Source organism: Mercenaria mercenaria, unplaced genomic scaffold (genome assembly GCF_021730395.1).
Source record: "Mercenaria mercenaria strain notata unplaced genomic scaffold, MADL_Memer_1 contig_4981, whole genome shotgun sequence".
Classification (NCBI taxonomy): domain Eukaryota; kingdom Metazoa; phylum Mollusca; class Bivalvia; order Venerida; family Veneridae; genus Mercenaria; species Mercenaria mercenaria.
Window position 1 is genome coordinate 23,734 of NW_026463255.1, and position 20,064 is coordinate 43,797.

Below are 20,064 nucleotides of genomic sequence, written 5' to 3' on the forward strand. Positions count from 1 at the left end.
ATCCTTTAATATTTGCAGGCAGCCGGCTGCAACCTATTAAACATTTTTGACTGGTTTCCAAATGCTTCTGACTGGATCCAAATGCTTTTGACAGGGACCCACTTCTTTTATTTAGATCATTAGCCGACGGATTGCTTTATTTTGAAGATTGGTAAAAAAAACAAATGGTCATTGCATTTAATGAGACATCACACGGGAAACCGATATAAATATTTTTTTATAATTACTTGATTTGTAAAAATTGCATGATTCATTTGGCAGTCCAGTTGAAACAAGTACAGAAAATCGTCTTTGCAACTCGACCGTTCAAAAAAAAAAAAAAAAAAAAAAAAAAAGAAAGATTTGCAAACCCGAATGATAATGAAAATCGCAGTGGTGGACCAGGCCAGCTTATCAAATCGGTCTTAAAAACGTTTCAAAATGAAATTTTGTTTACATCAGAAGAGAACATATAACTTTATAACACGCAGTTTGCTTACTGAAGTACAAAGCCGGTGAAATTAAATATCCGCGGCCAACCCACGTGACCTTTTGATATCATACACACGGGAAATTCGATCTCAGCGTTCACATAACGTACACATTTGGTCCGCGGCAGAGTATTCTAAAAATACTGAGGATGTTTGGGAGAGACTTTGTGTCGAGTAAATCACTTTGACGCATTGTATTTTTCAAAATTCCGTCAAACAATGAGAAAACATCACAAAATATCTGCCGTGTATACGGTACCGAAGTCACGTGCGTTGGCTTTTAGTCTAGATAGGTACACGGTGCCAAGAAAACAATGCCTCGGCAGTTTTATCCCTGCAAGTATTTTCTCGGAAAAACATCGAAATTTAAACAAAGTAACGATTACATGTAACACTGAATGACTGTTTACATTGTATGGTAACACACAATGACCGGTAAATCATTTTTAGTGCATGACATACTTAGTTCTTTACTCTCTCTCACGTTTTACAAATATGGTATATTAGTAATACGGTGGGTGGGGTAGCACCGCTGTCATGATTTTTGTTTCGGACCGATTGAGTTCTCAAAATTTCCGGAGCCCTGCCCTATATTAAGTACATGTCACATACACGAGTGTCGCCATTTCTGACCTTAGGGCAATAATTTGGACAATTATGGTAGAGAGTCAAACTCTTATATCACAAGCCAAATATAAAAACTCTAGAGAATAAGATTTTCAGAGTCTGATAGCTGAAAATCTATTTTTAACCAAAAAAAACCTTATAATATTATGTTCAAAAAACTTTGAAAGAGGCCTACCATGAGATCATTTGACAATGTGTAGTTTCATCAAAATCAATTCAGTGGTTTTGAAGGAGATGTTGTTTTAAAAAGAAATTGTTGATGAAGTGACCAAGCCCTCTTCCGGGCATGTATTTGATGAATCAGAAAAATTTCAACAATATTTGTAGAAGGTTACACATTGACAGTCTGTGTGAAATTATTTCAAAATTGGGCGAACAGGTTTATACAAAAAGATTTTCTAAATTTCTACTATATACATATAGGGAAAAGTGACCATGCCCCCTGGCAGCCATGATTTTTGACACATCGGAATAACCTGAACAATCTTGGAAGAGGGTGACGTACAATGACCATTTGTTTAAATTATTTTAATATCAGGCTTGCAGTTTCACACAAGAAGATTTTTAAAGTTTCCAGAATATACATATAGGGAAAAGTGACCACGCTCTCTGGCGGACATGTTTTTTGACGAATCAAAATAATTTGAATAATCTTGGTAGAGGATCACACAAAGACCATTTGTTTTAAAATTATTTTAAAATCGAGACAGCAGTTTCACACAAGAATTTTTTTTTAAATTTCCACTATACACATATAGGGAAAAGTGACCACGCCTACTGGCAGCCATGTTTTTTGAAAAATCGGTATAATATGAACAATCTAACCCTAACCCTAACCAAGAGGGTAACATAAAGGACCCTTTGTGTGAAATCATTTCAAAAGCTGACCATCAGATTAGGAGATGTCGTTTGAAGATTTTCCTATTTTTAGCTCTGGCAGCCCCTAATACATAAGTGTGTATGTTAACCAAGCTTGTTTGGAATAAATAATTACTTAATATCTCATAATGTGCAGGAATAATAACAAGTCCTCAGACTTTCATGAAAATCTGTGACCATGTGTGCTGCATCCTTATATAAAATTCTGGTGCTAACAGAGAACTGCTACTAATATGCAAAGTTTATAACTCACCTGCACTCTGATTGTGACTAACAAGAACAAAAGATGAACCCAAATCCAGAATTTCAAGACCTTCTGATTCTTCTTTAGTTTTCCTATATGTATCAGTATGAGATGTTTGTGCTTGCTGACCATCTGTTCCACTAAAGTGCTGATCTTTATTCTGTTTTGCTACTTGTTCATCTGATCTGTGCTCTTCATCCAAATTTTGTTTTCCATCGGTAACCACTTCAAGCTTTTCTGTCTTATTGTCTGGTTTATCTGCAATAGTTTCTGCTTCTGAATCATCTTTCTTTATCTCAGTTTGTGTTGATTTCACTTTCAGTAGTTTCTCTTTAATGTGTTCCGTTTTCTTTTGCTCTGATGAACAATATTTTGGTTTGTATTCTTGTCTCTTGTCTATAACAAACATTCCCTGTTTCTTTTCTGTCAATCCTCTATTTTCCTCTCTATCTTTATTCTTTTTCTGATATATCAAAAAAAAAAAGAGCAAGATTAAATATTATATTATTGCCAAAGGATTTTAGTAAAAACATTTTCCTAACAAATGTTTTAATGACACTTTGAACTTTCAAGACACTTACACAGGGATCACTTTTGGCCGCAATTTCGCGATATTCTCGCATTATTTTGGTGAAAACCGCATAAATTTTGCTCAAATGCGCTTAAATATCGCATCCGCGTGGCCATAGATCTTTTGCCGAAATTGCAACTTTTCGCTGCAATGCCGTCTTGCCGTTACTTAGGTGGCAGGGGAGCGGTTTCGTAGTTTGGCCCCGGTCGATTTTCTGTATAAACAGGACAGGGTAGATATAAAGGCATATCTATCTTACTGGTTATTTATCATTATTAATTCTTTAATATATCTGGGGAATGAGGAACGGTTAATGATTCTACATGGCGGGTGTTTTAAAATTCCTAGCTCCGTACTTCCAGTTGAGGCTAAAACATAAACATCAGAACAAAACGTCGGCCAGACGCTCGGCTGTCATCCATCCACTTTTTTTCAAGTGAAAATTAGGGAAATAAAGTGGTGGTTGGGAGACACATTCCACACCACCTGGGTATGCATCTATGTCCGCACTATACATATATGCTACGAAATTGGATTTAAAAATACAAAATGGATGAATGGCAGAGTTCAACGTGAGACCCGGTTAGGCTAATTTTGGTCTATAAAATTTGGGTGATTTGGCCATTTTTCACTACATCTGGCATGGAAAGCGACAGGTGCATAGGACCGGAGAGTCGTCTTTATGTAGTCTATAGTATCTGCAATGGTCCATAGTAGTTTCAAAGAAAAATAAGCAAAAACGAGATTTCTATGGATATTTAAACACTGGTACCCACACGTCAATGTGGAATTCGCAAATCTGCACTCCCCTGCCACCTTAAGGAAAATAGACAAATTTTCAAACCACTGAAATATTGACTTTTTGCATTTATTTAAACCCATTACGGAATGAACTGTAACCTATAGTGGTTTTTATTCATTTCTGAGTACTAAATTCGGCCTAGCGAGTCCCAAATCGGTAGTAGGTGGCCATATAATAATGAAGCTAAGGACCCCCAGCCAGTAGGATTCGTATCATAAAACGGCAAAAAGAAGAAAATAGTGCCTAGATAACGACTATTCATGCCATTTTGTTTAAAAGCAGCACATGTGTCTATATCTAGCAATGCCATTAAGATATATAGTGGCTGGGGTGGCCCCAAAGGATGGATGGGTGGCCTTTAAGGGGTGTCCCGATAGGATAAGTACGGTAATCTGCATTTGTATACCAAAATTATGTTAAAAGTGCATGGTTTTAACATTTGAAAGGCTTTAAAATGTAAATATCATGTTAAATTAACTTTAAAGGCAGTAAATAGTTTTTCGGGGTTACGTTGATTCAGAATGCAAATTTCGGCTGATTTTTGCGTAGAGGGGTGGGCACGTTTATTGGCTTATTCACCGGCTATGTTGTAAGGTACGGCAACACTTTTTGTTCAGTTGATATCACTATAAGTGTCTTAGGATTCAGGACAGGTCAAATTTTATTTTATTTAAACATCTTAAAAACTTAAGGTGGCAGGGGAGCGGTTTCGTAGTTTGGCCCCGGTCGATTTTCTGTATAAACAGGACAGGGTAGATATAAAGGCATATCTATCTTACTGGTTATTTATCATTATTAATTCTTTAATATATCTGGGGAATGAGGAACGGTTAATGATTCTACATGGCGGGTGTTTTAAAATTCCTAGCTCCGTACTTCCGGTTGAGGCTAAAACATAAACATCAGAACAAAACGTCGGCCAGACGCTCGGCTGTCATCCATCCACTTTTTTTCAAGTGAAAATTAGGGAAATAAAGTGGTGGTTGGGAGACACATTCCACACCACCTGGGTATGCATCTATGTCCGCACTATACATATATGCTACGAAATTGGATTTAAAAATACAAAATGGATGAATGGCAGAGTTCAACGTGAGACCCGGTTAGGCTAATTTTGGTCTATAAAATTTGGGTGATTTGGCCATTTTTCACTACATCTGGCATGGAAAGCGACAGGTGCATAGGACCGGAGAGTCGTCTTTATGTAGTCTATAGTATCTGCAATGGTTCATAGTAGTTTCAAAGAAAAATAAGCAAAAACGAGATTTCTATGGATATTTAAACACTGGTACCCACACGTCAATGTGGAATTCGCAAATCTGCACTCCCCTGCCACCTTAATTTTCGTATGACGTTCATTTAGGCGCTTGAATTTCGCTTTTATCTCCATAGAGCGTCCGATGATTATGACTACCAGACAAAAATAATCTGTTTTCGCGATGTTTCAAAATACCACTGAAACAGAAATTTAAGCATTTGGAAGGGCAAACTTTCTGCCTCCATTCGCGCAGATGAATAGCGATGAGAATAACAAGATGGTGGAGAAACCGCCGGAGAAGTCCCTTCATAAACAAGAGCTGTCGTATGACAGCGCGCTCGACTATTCGAAGAATTGATTGAAGAATGGGGTCAAAATATTTCCATAGATTTATAGACAAAAGAAAAAAATGGATTAAACAAAAAATGTTCCTGTATTTGTGGATTTCGATTAGTCTTGCACTAAGTGGCAACGTGTGACCATGATGGCAAATATGTTATTAAGTTATATGTTAGGCAAAACATGGACTTGTATGAAAAGTTTAACTAATTTCCAAGTCCAAAAAGGGTCATAATTCAATCAAAAAGGTTGACAGAGTTATGTACACTTGCCTACAGATGGAAATCATGTTGATATACTAATGTTAACAGTTTCAAAGCCACAGTTCAAATATTTTGACAAAAATTTCAAAGTCCAAAAAGGGCCATAATTCAGCCAAAATAGTTGTCAAGAGTTATGTACTCTTGCCTACAGATGGAAATCATAATGATAAACAAGTGTTTAAAGTTTAAAAGCCATATGTCAAATAGTCTTGACAAAACATGGACATATTTGAAAACAGAACCAATTTCCAAGTTCAAAAAGGGCCATAATTCAGCCAAAAAAAGATGACAGAGTTATGTACTCTTGCCTATTGATAGAGGCTATAATACTGAACAAGATATAAAAGTTTCAAAGCCATATGTCAAACACTTTACACAAAATATAAACTAGTACGAAAAACTTAACCAAGATTTCTAAGTCAGAAGGGGCCATAATTCAGCCAAAATGCTTGATGGAGTTATGTACTCTTGCCTACAACTGGACATGGTGATGGTAAACAAGTGTTGAAAGTTTTAAAGCCTTATCTAGAAAGACTTTGTCAAAATGTAGACTGGTACGAAAAACTTAACCAAGATTTCTAAGTAAAAAAGGGGCAATAATTCAACCAAAATGCTTGATGGAGTTATGTACTCTTGCCTACAACTGAACATGGTGATGGTAAACAAGTGTTGAAAGTTTCAAAGCCTTATCTCAAAAGACTTTGTCAAAATGTAGACTGGTACGAAAAACTTAACCAAGATTTCTAAGTAAAAAAGGGGCAATAATTCAACCAAAATGCTTGATGGAGTTATGTACTCTTGCCTACAACTGGACATGGTGATGGTAAACAAGTGTTGAAAGTTTCAAAGCTTTATCTCAAAAGACTTTGCCAAAATATGAACTGGTACGAAAAACTTAACCAAGATTTCTAAGTCAAAAGGGGCCATAATTCAGTCAAAATGCTTGACAGAGTTATGTACTCTTGCCTACAATTGGACATGGTGATGGTAAACAAGTGTTGAAAGTTTCAAAGCTTTATCTCAAAAGACTTTGTCAAAATGTGGACTGGTACGAAAAACTTAACCAGGGTGTGACGCCGACGCCGACGCCGTGGTGAGTAGGATAGCTCTACTTATTCTTCGAATAGTCGAGCTAAAAACGCTGAACGCCCGAATTTCTAAACGAAATGGTTGAGGGTAGGGTTATAAATAAGTTTGACTTTAAAATTGTTTTGACCTAATGGAAGTGTATCAAGTCCAGAAAGATTAAAACACAACTGAACTTCAACTTTGACAAAGCAGCTTTGAAGTAAAATCATTAGGGGAAAAATGCATGTGGACCCAAGGCATGGTTACAACTTTCATCAACCTATTCAGCAATTCCTGGCACTGAATTTTAGAGTTGTAAAAGGTGTCTCTGTAAGGAACTGTTTTGTTTATTTACAAGATAATTGTTCTTACAAATAAACAGGTGTTTGCTTAAATTCAGTGTAATAAAAGCTGTCCGCCGATGTACAATCTCATTATAAAAAGAAAAAATCCCATTCATTTTGTCAAAAATCTCATTGATTCAAGGCAAATGGGAATTAATCTCATTATAGTATCTGCCAAAAGTGATCCCTGCTTACAATAATAAACAAAACATCCCATCAACTTATTAATCAGTAGCATATCCATAAGTAAAACCTGTAAATTGGGTACAAACATTTATAACTTCTGAGCTCATTGAAACGCGATCTCTGTGAAAAGTTAACCTACTGCAAATAATTTTCATTAAGGAAGCTTTGTTAACTTTCAAACAAGTTATTTTGTGTACCATAATATTTACCATTCTGAAATATTGTTTACAAGAAGTATGTAAAGTTGTAGCATTGTTTAAAAGTCAACTGCAAATGCATGGGAAATTATATGAACTGTGTTACTCAGATTTTATTCAAATTATTCTATCTAAGAATAAATATGGACATCTAATTTTCAACAAAGTAAAATTATGCAACTTGAAGCTGAAAATATGGAAATAATGTGACATTGTATTGGCCATCTGCAAGCATTGCTGAATAACTGTATCGACATGCTCCGATAAATTTTTTCTAGTGACATGGATATCTAGATTAGTTTTCTCTGTTGCTGATATTAGAATTCCTGTTCTTTTAACTCCTGTATTTGTAATTAGACTCGTGTAAATGTTGACTCTATATATTTATGTTAACATGTTCATTAACTTGCTTGTGTTTATATTGTCCTTGTAATGAGATTCGTGGTTCACTCTGTGAAACACAGGCCCCAACTCGTAGACTGGATCACTACATGCCTGAAGATCTTCAACCATAAATTTTTCAGTCTACTGGTCACTTTGAAACTGATCTTTCGCTTTTATGATCCTTCAAGAAACAGGGGTCATTTAGTAGATGGTATTGTGACCTTAACCTACTGAATCTAAAACCAATCATCCTTTGAAGTCTCACCAAAGAGTTACAATATGTAGTTCTTTATCCAATAAAAAAAGTGTCTACTAACCAACGAACTGACAGACAGATGCAACCTCAAGAGCAAACAATAAACCCTTGTTTCTGTGAAGGATTGGCGTAACTTTTTAAATCATTTCTTAACATACAATCTTATGCATTTACATTTACAGTATTAATCATTAATCATTGATAGATATCAGACTAAATTGTTGTCACATTTTGATTTATTTCTTCATGTTCTTAGGTTCTATTTTTTTCCTCACTGCATCAATAATGTGCTACAATTCTGTTAAATACTTCTTAAATATATCTAACTTTTGTCTACTTACTTTGCCAGGATCTTTTTGCACAGAACCAGATGCACTGTCTGCCAATTTAGAAGGTCCATCTGAAAGATAAAGCATACAGTACATAAACCTGTGTACAGAAGGCTTTAATCAACACTACCTTAAATGTATAGCATTTTTTTGTTTGATGCCAATTTTCAAAAACATTTCATTTGAGTACTAAATGTGGTTTATTGACCTTCTACATGACCAAGCTCCTATATTCAAACACTGTACAAACAAACACAAAAACAAATTCAGATTCATGAGCTTTCAAAGCATATCACAAACTTTTAATCTACTAAAACCTGACCATTTACCTTCCAGTTCATATTCATAACATTTTGTGCACATCGCCCTATGCACTGGACAAAGTCACAGTAACTCCACTGACCTGTAGATTTCATAGAACAATATAGGGAAAAGCAGACAACCTTTCTTTGACAAGTCAAGATGGCTTTAATATTTTTATTAGAGGGTCGTTCGACTTGAAGAAACATTTCTGTAAATTTATTTCTAAAATACTGGAGAAGGTGGCATTTAAATATTTTCTAGTTTTAGCTTGGTGGCCATTTTTTACACAAACAGATAAATATTAAGCTTTGGTAGATAGGTAATAATTTAAAAGGAAAATTTCCTTGAAATCATTCAAAACCAGACCAATGGTTTAGCAAAATATGTCTTAAACAGCTATTATATAATACCCAAAGAACATTTCTGTAAAACTTTTCCATAATCAGGCCAGTGGTTTAGAAAAAGACTTTTCACTCTGGTTGTCATTTTTTTTATAAATAAGAATAATTACAATAATAATAGTCTTGATATAGAATCACCCAAAAACATTTGTGTGAAATTTATTTATTAAATAAAATCAGACAGGCAAGTTTATCACAAAAAGGTTTTAGTCTCCATTATCATATAAACAAATTGGGAAAAGTGACATCGACATCTAATGGCCATGTCTTTCAACAAACCAGAATAATTTGAACACTCTTGGTAGAGTCTACCAAGAATTATTTGTGCAAAACCACTACCGGTATACACATATTGGGAAAAGTGATCATGCACCCTGGCCACCATGTTTTTTGATGAATTAGTATAATTTGAATAATCTTGGTAGAAGGTCGCTAAACCAACATTTGTGAAAGATGAATCAAAATCTGCCAAACAGTTTAGAAGATGCTGTTGAAAGAATTTTCATTTTGTAGATACAGCAATCCCTGTGTGCAGTGTAGCAGAACTGTTAGAACAGCTTTGCAAGAAGACATCCCAAGGAACATGCCTATGAAGTTTGGTTGATACTGATTCAGTGTTTCAATCTGTAGTGCCCTGTACCTGTAAGGCAATAGGAAAACATTTTCTTCAGAACTGCCTTGTTTTCTAATCAAGAGATGTAAGCTTTTGCAAATTTATCTGATTTGTTTGTTACTTCATTTACCTCTACTTTGCCCTGGAGGGTTCTTTGCAGAACTGCTTCCAGATGCAGTTTGGTCTGGGGGTGGCAAATTGGCTGTCTGTGAAGTTCCTTCTGTTGCCTTAGCCTTGGTCTTATCTTGTCCACTTCCTGCATGACTCTCAGTACCTGGTGGTGTGATGCCACCTGAATCTGCCATCTTAAAATATCAAACCTGAAATTAAATATATTTTGATATACTCAATATATATTGTACTTTGAATACAACTTCCTTGTAATGATTAATCTACTGAAAATATTTTATTACACCATGTACACATCTCCAAAAGGCAATGATGTTACTAATGAAGAATGAAAATGTTAATGGTCCACAGATATGGGTGGTTTTCAAAATAATGAAGCAAAAGTGTGACATAGGGGTTGAAAATTCAAACTTATTTCTTATGTTGGTCACCTATTTTTTATTATAGCAAATACTTCAAATCTGAAGGAAATAACTTTGGAAAAGGGTTGAGAAATGCCAATCAGAAAATATTTCAGCCTTTAATTCGAAAGTTCAGTGAATTTACAGTAAGGTGGGTGATAAATGTTGCATGGTTTTATGACAAGGAAATATGTAAAACAGTAATTTTTTCAACATAAATGATAAGTAATGGGTGTATGTGTATGGTTTGAAACTTATTTAATCATATGTTTGTGGACATTGGTTTTTAAAATCACCCTTTCTGCACAAATTTGACATGAAAATAAAACTTTACCTAGAAAAGTTGTTGCTGAATGCAAAATAACTATCATATAATTATAAAACCAACTTTTTTCTGACATGTTGCATGTTTATAAACCACATGCCAAATTTCAAGAATGTCCAGTAATTCTAATTTCTAGAATTGTCAACTCAAAATTGAGTTATTTTAAAGATGCACAGGGGACACATACTGAAGATCAGTGTAATATTCATCCATTATTAGTTTTCTATTCATAAAAAGACTACTGGTAATAAACTTTAGACAAATACTATCAAAAAAAAAGTTTATTCCACAAAATAACTACAAAATTGAAAATTTTTACTACAAAAACATGAAAATTCAACAAAATGTAATGCTTTAAATGAAAAATAAGTGACTTTATACATAACTAACACATTGAAATCATCTAGTTTACATGAACTGCTTATTCATATTAGAAAAATGACAAAATACCATGCATGATAAAATGGAATAGTTTAATTCATACATACTTTATAATGTTACTAAAAAGGGTGCACAGGGGACAAATTGTATCAAAATATTTATTCATAGAATATGTTCATGGTAAGTAAAATTCTTTTAACTACATAATATTTACTAGTGAACATTTACATATTTAGTTAAACTTAAGAGCTTAAGAAGTAATAAAATTGATGTTTCCACTTTTAAACTTGAAAATTGGCAACTTCAGAAAAAAATGCAAACAATGAATTTTAAATTGTCCAGGGTTTCTTATATAATGCTAAATTATCAAGTAATGCCTAAATTTTGCATACACACTGCTAAGAATATAGAAATGCCACCACAAATTACAGTAATGCTATGATAACTGATATATGTCAAAAAAGGGTGCACAGGGGACATCACTTTTGGCTTTGTGAATGTTTAACAGTCAGTAATATGTGAAGCTGAAGGCTGCTTTTGTATCTGTTGTAACTCCCTTTCAAGGAAAATAAAGTAAATTCCCATTTTATTTAAAGAATAAAAGAAATCTGACACTTAACAACTGAAAAGGTGCACAGGGGACATTTTTAGGTGTATAGACATTATCAAGTTTCTGAGAAAGTCGATTTATTAAAGAAAAATATCATACTGTGTCTTCACAGCTGAAAGGATAAAGACCTTAGAAAAACATTAAGACTTTAGAAAATTAATAGGGTTATGAAATTGTAGTGTTCAACATTTAAATTTAGTATTTTTTTAACTATTTTTCGTGAAAAGGGTTCCATCACAAGATGTGAAATATTGGTAACAATAAGATGTAGGTAATGAAAAGAAGTATTTTATTTAAATGTGCAGAGTTTAAGTTACATTTAAAAGCCAAAGCTGTTACAATAAAGCATGGTTTTAAAAAGTAAACCTCAGTTGAAAACTATACTTCATGTAAAATGTCACACTTTTTTGGGTGCACAGGGGACAAAATTAGCTATATAATTTAATATAACTTTAAAACTGCTTGAGCCATCAAGATAAAATTGCACACATTTATTGACTACATTGATTTGGATATATTTTGCTCAAAAACACATTCTAAAACTGAACTGAATTAAAGTAAGGTGAGAGAGAAGAAAAAGCTTCATTATTTTGAAAACCACCCATATACAGATTTGTTGTGGAATTTCTCCAGTAGCCTATAAGAATCTTTTTGCCATCTGTCTATATGCAAAGTATAAATTAGTGAACCTTGAATTGTTAGACACAAAATAAGAGGATTAAATTGACATTAAATTTTGAACTCCATTTGTCACTGTGATATTTGGCTTATCAACTTGATTGACATGTGCTTTGCAGATTGTCTCATCACGATCTACCTACCGGTATATGCCAAGTTTAGGGTCAAAGCCTTGAATGGTTATGCTCTGGAGATGAAATAGGACAGACAGATGTACAACAAATAGTAAATATGAGGCCTTCATACAAAGGGCCTTTAATAACGTAAATCTTTTTAACACTATCAAAGGCCTATATTTTCTTGTTCAACATTGAAGTGCATTTTGTTAACCAGTATATTGCATTTTGAGGTACCTGGCCCTTAACCAAAAGATGTCTACCCCTTAAAAAGATCAATCCTTATTAGAAGTTTCGTGATAATTGGGGCAGTAGTTAAGAAGATACAGTGAAACTGAGAAGGTTGCAATAGAACTTTACCCTGAATGCAGTGGAAGGCAAATATTCTTCAAATAGCCAAGCTGAAAATGGAACTGGGCACATAAAAATGCAACCATTTTACAAAAAGCAATGCCCCCATGGGACATTTATTTCGTGGGATACAGTATTTAAGACCTTTGTTGTGGGATAAATAGGCCAGACTTAAATCAAACTAAATGTCCTCTATCTTGAACTGTTAATTTATCTGTAAGCTTATGTCATGTGAAAAACTTGGCAAACATCCAAAAATCTACAACAGGTTTTAAACAACTTCCTTTTCCAATTAAATTCAAGTTGAAACTTAATAACTTTATCAAATATTTATTTTTGATCTACAATACCACTGCATGTAAAATGGAGCCAAAATAAGCAAAACAGACATGTATTTATTAATATAACATTCTTAAAATTCTTTGGAATCTTACCAGTTACAGAAATGTATCTACATTAGGCCTTAACTTTTAAGGAAAATTACTGCTTTTATTATTCTTGTTCATAGGAACAGTTTATACAGATTTTTAATATTTGTCAAATGCTTTTTTTTATCTGGTCCAATCAAAATCAGTTCAAAAACCATTAATTATGAGAAATGACTACCGCATTAGCATATTTTGATGTTACACCTAGAGAAATCCAAATTACTGGTGATGTTAGATTGGGGAAAGTTGGAAAACACCAGTAATGTATAACAGAAGTAATATAAACGGCAATATGAATAAAACATATAGCAGCTTCATTTCTATTTTCTTACCATCCAACATGTACAGTTGTCTGTGTCCACAACTAAATGTTACACAATACATAATTATTACAGGTATGTACTTAACTATTTTCACTTTTAACATTACTTTACCCCAAAATAAAAACTGTCAACATAATTTTGATTTTGAGCATATTTTTCTGTGTAATGGGTGTATGTATCCCAGACATGTAAATCTTCATTCTTGCATACATAAATATATACATTCGTACATATATACATACTGTTAATTTACGTTCATGGCTCTTAAAATGTAATTCTGAAACTGGAGCACTGGAAGAACAAAAGCTTCTATAACAAAATATTTCAGCTTCAACATTCACAGAAAAATTGTCATAAACCATACCTTTCTTGCACAGATTTCTGTTTTATATATTATGATCAGTATCCCTAAAATATGCCAAATAGCTGTTTCTAACGTTTTACTCTCTCAAGAACTTTTAAAGGTGGTTTTTTTCTGTTTTTTTTTTTTAAATTTTAGATTGAATTCTGAACAAAGTTCATTTTCCCTCCAGGCAAGCATAGTAGCCTATCATTATTGCTATGCATCTGAAAAGACTGCAATTTTTCTGGATCTTGAAATTGACTTTGAACAAAAATCTGCATATTATACACAGTTCTTTAAAGCGACTCGTCCACATAAAAGTATCAAGGCTTTTTTCGACATTACATTGTAAACAAGTGAATGAAGTATTGCCATGCAATACAAAGTCCCCTACTGGAAGGCACCTAATTTTCTCTACTGCAGTATAACATAATGAACTGATATCTGTCAATGATGTATAAACAATATTGTACTATATATACAATATGTTATAACAAAACACTTGGATTAGAATTCATATATATAAAAACCTACAGTTGTTTTCATATTGAATTTTTTGGCTGATTATAAAAATGTTATCATGTAAGTTATTTATAGTAACAACAAAGGGAAATTAATCTTTAAAAAAAAAAAAAAAAAAAATCTATATAATATAAGTCCACAAGAAACTCTTTACCAGGTAGAGATAGGTCAAAATACACCTAAAAATTGGATGTAACATGCATGCTGTACCACAGAAAAGTGGTCTCAATTTTTCTCTACCGCCAGTAATAAAAAAGTTACAATAAAATCTATTTATAGTAACAACAAAGGGACGTAATTCTAAAAACAAGGGTGCCTCATGGTGGTGAACATTTGGTCCAAGTTACATCAAAATCCCTCCATGCATGAAGAAGAAATGTTCCGTACAAAGTCATTCTTGAATTTGACCTTTGACCTCTAAATATGACCTTGACCTTAGACCTAGTTCTTGCGCATGACATGTTGTCTCATCCAGGGGAATATTTGTGCCAACTGCTTTGCATGACAAAGTTATAGACCGGACAGGAAAAAAATCCTCTTGACCTTTGATCTCAAAGTGTGACTTTGACCTTTAAGCTAGGGTACTGGGTGTTGCGCATAACACGTCGTCTCATCATGGGAAACATTTATGCCAAGTAATATTGTAATCCCTTGATAGATGACAGAGTTCTGGATCGGACAGGGAAAAACCTTATTGACCTTTGACCTCCAATTGTGACCTTGACCTTTGAGCTAAGGGTCTGGGCTTTGCGCAAGACATGTTGTCTCTCATGGGGAACATTTATGCCAAGTAATATTAAAATCCCTTCATGGATGGCAGAGTTATGGACAGGGCAGGAAAAAAACTCTGTTGACCTTTGACCCTCAATTGTGACCTTGACCTTTGAGCTAGGGGTCTGGGATTTGTGCATGACACGTCGTCTCATCATGGGGAACACTTGTGCTAAGTGATATTAAAATTCCTTAATGAATGTCAGAGTTATGGACAGGACACGAAACAGACCCTGTTCATGCTATGTTAACATTCGACTGCTAAGTGTGACCTTGATCTTTGAGCTAGGGGTCTGAAAGTTGTGCATGACACATCGTCTTATTATGAGGTACATTTGTGTCAAGTAATATTAAAATCCCTTCAAAGATGGGAGAGTAATGGACCGGACAGGAAAAAAGCCTTGTTGACCTTTGACCTCCAATTGTGACCTTGATCTTCAAGCTAGGGGTCCAGGTTTTACGCATTACAAGTCGTCTCATCATGGGGAACATTTGTGCCAAGTAATATTAAAATCTCTTCATGGATGGGAGAGTTATGGACCAGACAGGAAAAAAGCCCTGTTGACCTTTGACCTCCAATTGTGACCTTGACCTTTGAGCTAGGGGTCCAGGATTTGCGCAAGACATATCACCTCATCATGGGGAACATTTGTGCCAAGTAATACTAAAATCCCTTCAAGGATGGGAGAGTTGTGGACCGAACAGGAAAAAAGCCCTGTTGACCTTTGACCTCCAATTGTGACCTTGACCTTTGAGCTAGGGGTCTGGGTTTTGCGCATGACATGTTGTCTCATCATGGGGAACATTTGTATTAAAATCCCTTCATGGATGACAGAGTTATGGACCGGACACGAAATTGCGGACGGACGGACAGACGGACGGAAAAGTGCATTCCTATAGTCCCCGAAACTGGTTTTCAACCAGTAGGGGACTAATAAAAAATGTAAAATATATCATTGACAATTTATATCATATCAGTTGATAGTTTTGTCAAGTCTTCTGTTTAGGACTACAGATATGTGGGCCTACATCAGTCCAAATAATAGGCTGTTTCAATACACAGTGTAGAGCTCCTGACACATAACTGCAGAAACAAAACCCAGAATATTCATTTAAAAAATGTTAGCGAGGTAATTCTATGCTTTAATGTCAACATAAAATTAGTAGGTTTATAGGCCACTTCCAACAGCCTTCTGTAGGGTTAACCCTTTAGCGATGTGGTTAGAATGTCTGCCTATGGATCACGAGGTCCGGGGCTCAAGCCCCAGCAGGGACCTTGGTTAGTCAAAATAATTTGACGTTCAGATTGTTTTATATTTGTGACGGGCCATCTAAACATCAAAACTTTGAAGGACCGACATAATGGAAGATTAATCACAATACATGGTCATGTAAAGTTATTGGTTTTATTGCTTGTGTAGACACGGTAAATGTTAATCGTGTACAGTACAGACATAGGTTTAAATCACCAGAAAACTCGTAATTTTAGATATTATTTGATAATTTTTACCTAAATCAATCAGGAATTGAATCCCCTTTCGATACATGTATGTTTTATTTGAATTTTTGGCCAATTCGTGAAATAATTGGCATTTAAACCTATAGTATGTAAAGCATTGGCAGCGATGAAAATTTCATTGCAAATTGCTTCAACTATTTTGGTAGTTTTCAAGTGTTTGACGCGAGTGGGGATATTGCCCATATGAAAAAATTATCTCAATATTTCCTAGGATCCCCTCAAATTAGTTGGACTACTTTAATGGTGTGTGAGAAGTGTTTGAAAGACTCATGCAGTTTGCATGGAGTGCCATTCTGGAAACCTGGTAAGCTCTGAAAAGTAAAGGGGGAGAAGTGTATAGTGATAGTATGCTGCTTTCTCCTTGATTCGAGCCTCTTTAATCTTTTAGGGGTGTGCATATTTTTATAAACCTGTTCAATTAAATAATTTTTGTTTGTTATTTAAAAATATTTGTTTTTATTAACAGTCAGGGGTGTAACTGTTTCAAGTTATCGCAGTTTATAACCCATTTGAGTTATTGCTTATATTTTCATAACTTGTTTCAGTTATCATAAAATATTACAAAGCCTTCCTGTGCCAATTCCTCATTTTGAATGTGACTAATGCAATTATTCCCTGAATCCTTGAACTCTTATCTTTCCAGCTATGCAGTAAAATTTTTTAGCAAGGCTGATCAAGTTTTATGCAAAAGGTTTAAAGATATAAAATTCTTAGCATCCCATTATGCTTATCAGGTCATGATCAGACTAAAAGAGAATTTGATTAACCACAGATTGTTACTTATCTCACTGTATAGGTCACTTTGTGAGAACAGCAAAAAGACTTTTTTTGAATAACTTACCTGAGTTAACTTACATTTTATAACTAATAAAGGTTAGGCCTAAAAAAGAAAATTCTTTGTTTCCGGTAACATTTTTTTTTTATGAAGGGAGACTTTTCGGAAATTATTTTTTTGTCAAAAAATGATTACAAATAAGGAGCCATGAAACAAGCCTTTAGAGCATCAGTAAGTTGATTTCTAACATCACTGGCCATGTTTAAAGCATAAAAAGTGCAGTTTTGCATCTTTTTGTTAAAAAGTTGAAAAAAATATTCTCCAAGCAGTGTCCGACAAATTTATAATCTTACTGGTAGCCCATTGGACTACCAGAATTTTTTTCTGGTAGCCCAGCATTTTTTTGTAGTTGCAATGCCGAAAAATTTAAACCCCAAAAGTATAAAATTGCTCTATCCGAAACCGACTTACTGAGATGTGAGAATCAAAGGGGTCTGAAACAATGTTTGGTTAAAAATTTAAAAACATCAAAATAAACCTGTGCGTTTGTTTCCAGTTCCGCAGACACATTCCTGTCATATTAGTCTAGGTTTTTTTGGAAAAGGGCCCCTGATCAAATTTGGAATTTTTTCACATGGTGAATAATCAAAATTAATCATATTAGTTTAAAACTTTATTTTCAAGTTTTATGGTAAGCATTCAGATGCAATAAAGAAATCTTAAGTATCCCGAGGTGAAATTTAGAGAATTTTTTTTCCAAGTTGCTGGTTCTTGACAGACCTTGCAGAAATTAACTACTACTTTGTCCTGTTCAAACTTAAGTTTCCATGCCAATAACAACTTCATTTTCCAAACAGTAGAGTGACTGTGTGCATTGGAGGGGAAAAATCGGGTCGTGAAAATATGTGACATTTGATTTTAATGGTGTAAAAACTATCTGTCATCACGCTTCCGTTGCTTTATTCAATAAATGGTAATGTATTTATGTGTTCTGAGATGTTTTTACGTACCAAACATACAATTTTCTGGCAGAATCATGTATTTAATTTTTGCCGAGGTGCAGACGGTCATGTCGCTAAAAATAGAAACGAGCTGGTTTTTCCAGTATATTTTTGGATTTCATTAGCGGACAAAACAATCAAAATTGGATATAAGTTGGGATTTATGGTCAGTTGTTGTTTATTGCAAGCTATAATCGAGGAAACAAACAGATGTTGATTTTGTAAAATATACAATGACCGGGCTACTAAAGCTTTAAATTAAATTTATGGTTGCCCGGCCGGCTTACGTCCGGATCTTTTTGGTAGCCCGACGAAAATTTCTGGTAGCCCGCGGGCTCCGGGCAATGGATTTGTCGGACACTGTCCAAGGCCATAAAAGCATTTTGGGTCGGGCCAAAAATTTAGGGTAGGTCGGGATACCGGAAACAAACAATTTTTTTTTTACGCCTTATAAAATGTTTGAAAAAGTAACTGAATTAGGTTACATAACTTAAAACAGTTACACCCCTGACTGATCAATGGACATTTAGAATTACAAATGTTATCATCTTTTGTATGTACTTTTTTGCACAAGACTGATGTCGCTCAAACTCCACATCATTTAAAAACTTTCTCATCGATTCGAGCCCTCTTTTTGTAGGTCAAAAAGTGTTAATGTTTGCACAGTCTATATCCATAAAGAATATTTCTATCAAGATTGAATTCATGTTCACTCGTTACAACAGTAGAATTATGCTCAGTATGCTTTTAATTGAAATTTGGGCTCACAAATTATATTACCCACTGTGTAATTTCCTTTTGAAATAAGCAATTTATGATGCAAAATATTAAAACATAAGTATTTACTCATTTTTTCAGTGGTTTCATGGCCAATACTTTCCAAGGCATTTTAAAATGTAAATGACACAAGTTTCTGATAGAAGACCATGCTACATGAGCATGAATTTTACTAAAACACTAGGGCACAAATCAATGAGAAAGTTTGAATCAACAAAAAACAGGCAGTCAGGTTTATAGGCCACTTCCAACAGCCTTGCTGGGTGAACCCTTTCGCAATGTGGTTAGAATGTCCCCCTACAGATCATGGGGTCCTGGGTTCGAGCTCCAGTATCGATCATGGTATTCTCTCCCAGAAAACCATTAAAAATTCATTGTACATGCACCAAACAACATTCTTAACAGATTTCATTGGTGATTTCTTGACAGAAATATGCAGAAAATCTTCAATTAGGGCGCGACAGGTCAGCTACATCAAACAGTTATCCCGCTGTCACGTCCTATTAAGACTATTATTCAATGTATTAAACAGAAAAAAGATAATCCTATGTCGTACATCAGTTGCCCTTGGAAATGTTGCCAGAATTTTCAAGAAATGTTTCAACTTTCTCTTTGAAATTCAATGAAAAGCAAATTAAACGAATAAAACTTGCAAAATATATTTGATCATTAAAACAGTTTTATAGGAAATGGTCAATGTAAAAACTAGTTTTACCTTCTGTCATTTTTATTTAACTTGTTTTCTCTTAAAACCTTGATTTTTTTCTTAAAAATTTCTTTCGTGAAACCGAAAGTAGATGCTGGACTTCCAACGCTATTGATACGCATGCGCAATATGACGCATTTTAGGGTTATAGACCACTGTTTTGTATGACAGAGCAGACACGGGGCAAGAGACAGATTTTGAATTTAAATGAAACCAAAAAATGCGCCAACTTTTATTTAATATATATTAAACGTTATAAAAATGATTCTAGAATAAAAACATTAATGATTCGAACTTTTCAAAGAATATGCCTTGAATCGTATGGAAGGGAATCTCCGCCAGGACATGCATGCTGCTAAATGACATTGCAATGT

The 20,064-nt window shown here is 34.4% G+C and overlaps 1 protein-coding gene across 1 annotated transcript; it reads right to left on the reverse strand.

Moving 5' to 3' along the window:
- Positions 1-2,162: 2,162 nt before the first annotated feature.
- Positions 2,163-19,811, reverse strand: LOC128554371 (uncharacterized). Its single transcript, XM_053535656.1, has 4 exons — positions 19,700-19,811; positions 9,665-9,854; positions 8,230-8,288; positions 2,163-2,683 (listed from the first exon to the last, which is right to left on the reverse strand). Exons 2-4 carry the CDS (start codon positions 9,837-9,839, stop codon positions 2,219-2,221), a joined length of 699 nt encoding a protein of 232 aa, XP_053391631.1. The 5' UTR covers positions 9,840-9,854; positions 19,700-19,811; the 3' UTR covers positions 2,163-2,218.
- Positions 19,812-20,064: the final 253 nt, after the last annotated feature.

Coding starts and splice junctions, on each gene's coding strand:
- LOC128554371 (XM_053535656.1), bottom strand. CDS start 9,839: ATGGCAGATTCAGGTGGCATCACACCACCAGGTACTGAGAGTCATGCA. Junction 8,289..9,664: donor CCCTCCAGGGCAAAGTAGAG/GTAAATGAAGTA, acceptor TTTATCTTTCAG/ATGGACCTTCTAAATTGGCA. Junction 2,684..8,229: donor TGCAAAAAGATCCTGGCAAA/GTAAGTAGACAA, acceptor TTGATATATCAG/AAAAAGAATAAAGATAGAGA.